Source organism: Symphodus melops (genome assembly GCF_947650265.1).
Source record: "Symphodus melops genome assembly, chromosome: 2".
NCBI classification, from domain to species: Eukaryota; Metazoa; Chordata; class Actinopteri; order Labriformes; family Labridae; genus Symphodus; species Symphodus melops.
This window is the reverse complement of record NC_136692.1, coordinates 5,635,696-5,645,187: the sequence shown is the minus strand read 5'-3', so window position 1 is coordinate 5,645,187 and position 9,492 is coordinate 5,635,696. Positions and strand designations below refer to the sequence as shown.

The window sequence follows — 9,492 nt, the reverse complement described above, 5'->3', positions numbered from 1 at the left end:
GAAGTTCTGTCATTGTGTAATATAAAGTTTCTTAGAAATGGAATCAGGCTACGCAGACACTTTTTACTTCCCTGGTCGAGACCTAAAAAGCATCAAAATGATTACAAATCTTACACACACCTGGAAACATCTGTCATGTTCAAATTAATAACTGTCTTAAATAATCATCTAAACAGCAGAGTGTTTGTTTTTACGAAGCAGTGCTCATGTCCTGGGATGAATCCTGTGCTTGAGGTACAGAAACACTTATCAAGACTCGTATCACAAATGTCAGTTTAATCATTCAACCATTCATAAATCATTTCAAGGCTGACATCACAGACACTTTTTCCTGTTTACAGTATATACATCCATACGCAGGGCTACAGTAAGTCTACCCACCATGAGCTCATCTTGCAAGAATACAAATGTCACACTTTCAGGTATTCAAAAATAATCTCTATTTCATAACATCCTAAGAATATTCAGTGGTGCACACTGTTGTTAATGATCAATAAGTCGGTGTCACGTCTGTGTGTTGTGTTACAGAGTGAAAATAAATGTTCAGGAACTAAACTTGGATTATAAACATCTCTAATAAAAGACATAAACCATTCAAATAACTAGTTTTAAATTCCTTAAATTAGAACAATGTCCTCTCTGAACCGCTCCAGATCTTTGGAATTTAATGTTAAATATGCGTTCAAGATAAAAACAACCCAGTAAAGTGTAGATACAACTGTTTCAAATGATACATCTCATGTTGCTGTTTTGCTTATCTTTCAGGACGTGAACCTGAAAATGGGCCTTAAAAAACTAAATCAAACTTAAATAGTGTTAAAATCAACACCTCCTATGTTGGTCTTCGTGGTCGTCCTCGGTAGAGAGATCCTCAAGGCACTTAAAAAGTCTGGTGCATATCAAAACTTAAGAGTGGGAAAAGGAAGTTTCAAGATAAGTACAACTGAAAGAGTAGCTGTTGAATATACTAATTCAATAAAAATGGGGGTGTAAAACACAAAGAGGGGATGAGCGTCTCCTGAATGTAACAGCAGGGAGACTGACTGAAGGATGCAGACACAGAAAGGGTGTTCACATGACCGAGCAGCACTGGCAGGTTTTGCGTTTGGGTGACGGGGTTTCCTCTCCCTGAGCGGCCCTGGTCGGTACGTTTGTGTGTGAGCTGTCCGCGCTGTTGGCTGCACAAATCTCTGCCCGAGTGTCGGGGGATTTGGACTGAGACAGGAGGGGATCCCGCTCCTCCGGCCCTGCCTCTGTCCTCTGGCTCTCCTGGGGATCGGCCAGGGGAACCTCCTGGAACTGGTCAGGCCGAAAGGCAGGGTCCTGAACAGGCAGCGCTGCCTCAGCTGCTTCTGTTAACTCTTGAGTTTCACCCTCTGCGTCCGGCTGCTGGGTGAGAGCGAACACTTGCACCTCAGAGTAGACCGGTACTGGAGCCACTGTGGTGCCCTCTAGGGTATCGGCTGGGCACTGCAGCTGCACTGAGATTGGATCTTCTGATTGATTGTCTTGTCCCTCAACTTTCAAATCTAAATCATGCGTTCCCACATCCTGCTGTGCGGCTCCATCTTCAGCGCGTGGTTGCGTCTCTGCAGAAGCCTCAGTTTGTTCTGACGGTTCTTGAACTGCTCTTATCACCTCCGCCTCATTCTCTTCTAACGCTTCTCCTCCCTCCTGAGCTGCGTCTGGTTCCACATTCACAGGGGTTTCCTCGGACTCAGCGGTCTTCTGCGGATCTTCGTGGGGCGCAAGATCCTCAGGTACATCATCCCCTTCATCTGTTATGATCACACGTTCTGCTCTCATCACCAGAGTGCTTTCCTCTTCCTCCTCGTCTTTAATGTCGACACTCGCAGCATCACCCAGGCTTAAGTTCATCTCCATGTTTGAGACGTCCTCCGACTCTCCAACATGTCCGTTGGTGTTGGGCTGATTTTCGCCATCTGAGACGCTGTCATTGGCGGTTGCTTCCAAGTCTCCTCTTCCATTGGTGAGGACAGCTGAAGTGTTATCCAGAAGTGAGCTTTGGTCGTTATTTTCTTCCCTCTCTGCTGTTTCTGAAGAACAACAAGCACAACAAAAACACAATATATCAGGGTGTGAGGAAGATTTCTGTGCAGATTTAAATAGTAAGCATAGCTCATGTATTTATGTGATGCTAAGTAAATGAGTAATTAATACAGCACACTTCCATTAAAACTGATGCAGTTAACATAGAAACACTGTTTAATTAGTTCTTGCTTTGTCACAAATATGTCAGCGCTCAGTACGGCAACTGTCTGTTGTAATGCTGCTAACTAAAGCTTCTGCCATCGATTAATTTTAATGCATCACACACCCAAGACAGTCACTTTGTGACTAATGAAATAATGACAAGCGGATAAACACTGACAGCACTATTATAGCTTCCAGCTGGAAAGTGTATTCTAATTAGTGGAGCTGTTTTTGTAGCAGGGCTGAATATTTTGTGATGTTATGTACCGTCACAAAAAAAAACAAAAGCTACAAAACACAAATTAATTGAGGACAGAAATGTCCATAATCTTTAGGCTATCATGCAAAGGAGGCGACTGTGGCATATAAGCTCCAAGCAGAAAAGAGCATGCTTCAGCAGTTTTGGATGAAGCTGTCTGAAGTTATAGCCCCTGAATGATTTAAATTCAAAGTGGATGGCTCGAGTTAATCTTCACTACTCTCTTGTCCACTTCACAGCTTGAGCTGCATCCCCACTGACACGTGCACGAGCTCACTGGCCGCCAAAAAAATGCAAGTTATGCACTTGACTATTAGCATAAATATAAGGGCAGAAGAGTACGTTTTCTCGACAGAATATATATCAAGTACCCACTCCTGCCTTTATGATCCTAAAGTATGTAGCTCAGTATGCACCATGCATGCATAAACGTTCTTCTATAGGGGGTTACATGGTCGTTAAGGCAGCGATGTTGGCTGGATGTACGTTAGGTTTCAAAGAATAGACAGATGCAGACATCAATGGTCATCCAAGTGTTTCACTCAGCACACAGACTTTAAGTCAGTCCTGTGGTGTGTGTCTGTTTTACTATAAAAGACTCAACTTTACACTTACCCAGTCCTATTGCATTGTAGTCACCGTTCCTCAAAACAGCATCCTCGATCATTTCTGGGGAAGATATAGAATGTAGGAAACAACACCAGGTACACGTCCAAGGAAACACCACCAAGTACACGTCCAAGGAAACACCAAGTACACATTTTAAATCAGAATCAACACCAAGTTCACTGAGCCTTCAGACACTAAACATCAAGATAAGACGAGTTTGTAAAGATCTTCAGACAGAACTACAGCTAATGGAACTGCAGTTTTCTAAAATGTCCGCTGTCATTTTAACATTTGTCTGGGCACAGAGGTTGATCTGGTTCCACTCACCTGGCCCGGCCTCTGCCACCTTCACTGCCTCCTGTTGGGTAAGAGGGACAGGGGAGGACTTTTATTTACTCTCACGTAGCTGGTTAAACTGTGTTATTCAGGTGAATATAAAGCAACATTTCAATCCAAGAACACCACAAAGGATTTGAGTACACGGGCATGAATCCAGAACGTCTAATTAATATAATTTGCTCGGAGTAGCAAAGAAGCGCAGCGTGTACTAAACTAGTTCAATTGTCCACCATGGTCTCTATAATGGGGGAAAGCCGCAGCCTGTGAGCCTGTTTTTATTGCAGAATATTAGCTGTCACTCAGTCCCAGAAGCCCATTAAACCAAAAGCAAATCAGCTGTCACTGCTATTCAAAATGTAATCCTGTGTTTATGTCTCATGTTGGTTTGAGCTGAGAGCCAAGGTTAAGATGAATATATGATGATTATGAGAAACCGCAGGAAAAAAAGGCCCTGAAGCCAGACGGGGGAGAAAAAGGAGAGACACGTCTTTTGTTGTAGACCTTGAGGGAGCTGAGGTAAACACACTTGTGCTCGGCTTGAGGTTAAACAATAACTCCAGAGTGGATCAAGTGCTGAAATGTTTATGTAACAGAGTTGATTACATTCATAAGGTTCCTGCTTTCGAACGAGAGGTGCTACATCAAAGATACGTTAAGACAGGAAATACATTATTCATGGAAAAAAGCCACAGACAGAAGTTGTGGGAAAATGTTCAGCCTAATGGAAGATGATTGAAGCAGGCTTGTTCAACACATAATACAACCCCCCCCCCCCGGTGTCCTAAGAGTAATAAGGAGTGTGTGTGTGTGTTTGTGTAATTCTCACAGTTTGGCCATCCTCCATCTGCTCCTCCAGCTTCTCCTCCTCCTCTGGCAAGCACTGGCTCTCTGACTCCAACCTGAGATAGTAAAAAAACAAAACAAAACAACAACTCATCAAATCTATACTCTTTCCTTTTAAATCATGATTCCTTTAAATGTCACGAGTTAATGCTTGTACAGTACTATACAAATGATTGATTGTTTTCTAAACAATGTTTATGTTTAAACGTCACAAGAGGCGACATACAGAGAGTGTGTGTGTGTGTGTGTGTGTGTGTGTGTGTGTGTGTGTGTGTGTGTGCGCGTGTGTGTGTGTGTGTGGGTGGGTGTGTGTGTGTGTGTGGGGGGGGGGTTTGAGAAAGTCAGGGAGAACTGCGACTGTTGCAGTAATAAGATTGGGATCATGGTGTGTAGTGCTCAGAGAATTGATGAGATTGTATATATCAGTAATGAAAAGCTCAGTCCTGTCTGGCAGCAGTGCAGGCTGGAACATCCACTGACTCTCTGCAGGCAGAAAATAAACTCAACTTTCCCAAAGCATACATAATATACGACAACAGCAGAAATGACAAGAAAACAAAAATAGAAAAAGGAATGCTGCAACGATCAATTATACAGTACAAGCAGTTCAAACTATACAAAAACAACAAAAAAGTGACAGCTCCCTCATGCCCTGTCAGCTCTTCTTACTGTCTCAGGCAGTCACAAACAATCTCCTCATCCCCTTGTTGCAACTCTCAAACACACACTAACACACAACCTCACACACTGTTGCTTTACTTGTCTATGTGTTCTTCCATCTCCTGAGCCTGGGAGCCCCACAGAGGGGAGCGAGGGCTCTGGGCGTCCGGGGACTTTGGGGACAAGGGTGCTCCTTCCATCAGCCACTGGTCTCTTAAAGACTTTCTCTACGGTGACAAAGAGGAGGAGAAGAAGAGGGGGGAAGGAAAGAGAGGAGTTATTGATTAGTTTATCTGGGATAAACTTAATTAAAATACAATGGACATTTCAAACACAGCAAGGATTTAATGGATTTATCATGAATTAAAATGAACTTAATCTCCCAGCTTAGTGTATCTGACAATTCAAAACCATGTAGATTCAATGGCATAGTTGATTTTAGAAGCAGATATTCATATTTGAAAGTTTAAAATTTAACACTCTTGATTCTTACTCTTTAAATGTGTTTAAAAAAATAAATTAAAAAAAAAAAAAAAATAAATAATAATAATAATAATAAATATATATATATATATATATATATATATATATATATATATATATATATATATAAATAACCAAGCAGGGCATTTGTCCATAAAGAAACGTGTAGATGCTTCTTGTTAGGCCAACTATGTAATGTTGCAGCTGGAAGCGTAACTACCTGAAACACATTTTATGTACATTTGCTATTTTCAACACTTAAATTTGTGGCTACCTTGTGGACTTATATATAAGCTTGAGTTCAGAGATATTAATCAGAAACAAAAACTTTACAGTCATCTTTTTTTTTTACAAGTGTCATAGAATATCAACCCTTGACATTAAAATAACAGCAACACAAATTTAACTAGTATTTTAAAATGAGCAGTAAGCGTAGTATGCATAGAGGCTAACTAGCCTGGTTAGCAATAGGCTGGAGTCAATTAGTATCTGAAATTACATTCACCTGAAAAACTAGCACTAATAAAATACAAAGAAAAAGCAGTACCTTCAGATAAGGGCCCAACAAGGGTATTTTTGAGAGTAGATAAAAGATTGCCGTTAATATGTTAGTGTTTAAATAACGACAGATATTTAAAACCATAACTCCCCTTCACTACTAACTCTACAGTTGTTGCCAATAGCAACAGGAATGTTCAACTGATTTCAACTGCTGGTGGCTGACTGGTGAGGAAAAGGGCTTTCCACTTTTTGTGTTAACTACGACAATAAATCTATGCATATTTTTTGCAAACAAGCAGACTGTTGTTTAACCATTGAATAACCTGAGCTAAACACAGAAAGCTTTTACAAATAAAAATTCTAATTCTAACATATTTCCTAATAGTATCCAGTATTGCATTGAGATCGGGCCTGCATTTTAAATCAGCGTTAAATTGCAAATTTATGGATTGCTGAGAAAATGGTGTCATGTGTCACTACACTGACACATGACACTCTGTCCCAATACAAATGAAGATGTTCAAAAATGTTGGAAAATGTAAATATTCTCAGAACTATAAAACCAACATGACATGGCCAGAAAGAGAGAGAGAAAGGGAAAGAGATTGAAAGGGAGAGAGAGAATTGGGAAGGGTAAGTGAAATATGGTCGCTTGATTGTCGCAAAGGTGAGGAATAAAAGGCCTGAGACAGAAGGTACAAAACATCACTGAGTCCATGTCATCAGTTTTCATCCCAGATATCTAGAGAGAATGCTAGCATGAATTTATAGCATGTGTGTGCCCTTTCTTTATTCTCTTCTTCCTACACAGCTTCAGTAAATGTCCTGACCCAGTGAACTGAAGCTGCCTGAGGCTACCTGCTGTTCCTTCTTAACAGAAAAAAATCAAAGCAAATACTTTCAAGTTTTTGATAAAAACACGAGTGCAAGTCTTAGTAGTTTTAGACTCTCTCTCTCTCTCTCTCTCTCTCTCAGCTTCATCTTCAAAACACATATTTACAAGTGTGACCTAGACACACACAACTTATTTTACATGTTCTCTACGCTTCGTGGTACGGACATTTAGCACAAACTCCACGTGTGATTATGTGACACATGTATGTAAGTGACACATCCCACACAGTTTTAAATGGCATGAGTTTCCACTGCGAGCCAAACAGTCCATTTCAATCATTTCATTTTAACAGATTATCATTGGCATGCAACTCTGAACATGTTATAATTAAATTGAAGGTGATGAGTGCTAAGAACTTGTTGTATATCATATACATATACTAAGAAACTAGTCTTTGACGTGTTGATGTTGGAACTGTCCTTCAGGCTATCAACATTACTTCATGACCCCATGAATTAATATCTAAGTATTTGAAAGGATGAAACATCAACATTCAAATACCATATTGATAACCCTATTCGGGTGGCGTTGTGGTAAGAGTGCGCTCCCTATGTACAGAGGCTGTCGTCCGAAACGTGGCACGATCTGTGGCTCCTTCATCATCATTGTATTCTTTATAATAAAAGACGTGATAAACAGCAGTTTATCTAATATCATATCAGGTTAGATATGATGTAATTTACATATCTGATAACGGACTGACGGCGCCGATCCACGTCACCCATCTAGAAAGGTCGAGGGAATTATCTCGAAACACATCACCTCAATGTACGACTGTATTGTTCTTTCTGTTTTGTATCTTAACATTGTTGTACGTTGGGGAAAGCTCAATGACTGTCTACACTTAAATCAAGTCGAAACAAACCATCAAATCAATGCAAAAATGCCAGTACATCACACATGTTTTGTGTAAATCTTCTCTGCAAACATACATTTCAGTTTCTCATGAACTAAGTTGATAGAAATGTATTCTGATGTGCAGGATCTGTCAGAAACTATAAACAATAACACAAACACTCCATTTAATACACCAGTTGTGTTTTGCTGTTTGTCTGGACTTATTACAGCAAGTGCAGGGTGACTTAGTACATATACTGTAAGAGCTGTGTTGCGATGAGCTGACCTTGGTTCAAGTGCTTGTTTTACTAAGCATCTGTGCAGCCCTTGAGCCAGACAGTAAACTCTTGCCAGCTCGAGGAACGCTGTGCTGCAGCTGACCCTGACAAGCGGAAATAAACAGTCTGTCTGCAGGGAACTTTGAGCAAATCTAATCTGACAAAAATACCAGGGGTAATTTTTGTTTTCATTCTTATGTTGCTGTTTTTACTCAAATCCAGCACAAAGCATTAAGAGCAGCCGTGTTTTCTCATAGTGTGTGAAACTAGGCTACGTGTCTGTGTATGCATCTGAAAACCCCACACTCCCCTGCAGCCTATGGCTTCATGTTTTTAAAATCTGGCAACCGTTAGCCGGTAGCTTCCTACTTAACTATAAGCACAGAATCATCTCTGTATTTTCTCCTGGTGGGGAGAACAAGCCCTCCTCTGTTCCCCTCCCTGTGCCTTTGGCTCACTGGACACAGCCCTCTCTAAACTTTCCTGCAGGTCAGGAGCAGTGTGTGTATATGCTGCTGCTCCGTTTTTATCCCATCCTCACATCTACCCTGGGGTTACATCCAATGTCAGAGATAATGAATGTAATAAAAGTTCTGATACCATCATTTTAAATTAATCTCTAAAGCCTCATGCAACTTGAATTTTGTTCTCACAGACGCCGTTCAGGTCCGGTGAATGGTGCTGAAACCCACACGCACCCACAAATAAGCGGCCAAAAATTATGCAAAAGAGACCACATCGGCGCACACATGCATACCTGTGTGCACACAAACATGCTGCATACAATTTCACACAATTCGAGGAATGTGCCCGAGGGCTGCGTAACACAGTGGAGTAGGAAGTGGGAACGCCAGTGTGGAAATGATGTGAAAACAATAGAGCGGCTCAGTGACTTGCAGAGTGTGTAAACACCCACATAAAAAATGATTTCAGCAAAGGAAGGCTTGCCTTTAACCTTATGAGTAACGGGCCAAAACCAGGAAGTGTGGAGGGTTGTACAGTCCATCGCCAATTGTCTGTATGTGTGAGAGGATGTGTGTGTGTAAAAAGGAAATCCATGTTAAGGAGATCTGTCTGCTAACAAGCTCCATTGGGTCTGCAGAGGAATTTATCAGTGAAGAATTAAGAATGCATGCACTTGTGCGTTGTGTGTGGGTGACTGAATGAAACGGCTTAGATCAAACTGTTCGAGTGTGTCAGACCTTGAGCTGCTGTAGTCTGAGCTTCTCGTCCTCCATCTCTCTCCTGGCTTTGTCCTCCTCTTCCTGCAACCGACGCTTCTCCTGACACAGGAAAAGAAGGAGGGAGGGTGAGAAAATTCAAAGACAAGGAGCGGGTGCAGACTTAAGATGGTTTGATAAGAGGAGTACAATCTTGTTTACATAAAGAGAATCAGAATAAAAAAACTATCATCAACAGTCAGAACAGAAAGTCAGGTACAGATACAAGCTTTTGTGAATGAACAGAACCAAAGACAGGAAAGAGATGTGAATAAAACATCACTGCACAAGAGTTAACTTGGGACACCAGGTCAACCATCTGTCACAAGGACACAGCCACCTCAGATGCAAATA

The 9,492-nt window shown here is 41.2% G+C and overlaps 1 protein-coding gene across 3 annotated transcripts in view; it reads right to left on the bottom strand.

The window, feature by feature from the left end:
- Window positions 1–256: 256 nt before the first annotated feature.
- Window positions 257–9,492, bottom strand: part of palm3 (paralemmin 3) — a 32,795-nt gene continuing 23,559 nt past the window's right edge. The window contains exons 3-8 of one of the 3 annotated variants that reach the window (XM_079337922.1): window positions 9,121–9,201; window positions 5,024–5,151; window positions 4,248–4,320; window positions 3,410–3,440; window positions 3,089–3,142; window positions 257–2,057 (exon numbers count right to left, since the gene is read on the bottom strand). In XM_079337922.1, the coding sequence (XP_079194048.1) occupies window positions 1,072–2,057; window positions 3,089–3,142; window positions 3,410–3,440; window positions 4,248–4,320; window positions 5,024–5,151; window positions 9,121–9,201 (1,353 nt within the window). In that variant the 3' untranslated portion in view covers window positions 257–1,071. Of the gene's footprint in view, window positions 2,058–3,088; window positions 3,143–3,409; window positions 3,441–4,247; window positions 4,321–5,023; window positions 5,152–5,954; window positions 6,098–9,120; window positions 9,202–9,492 lie in introns of those variants that run through there. The other 2 variants (XM_079337923.1, XM_079337924.1) reach the window with 2 other exon arrangements.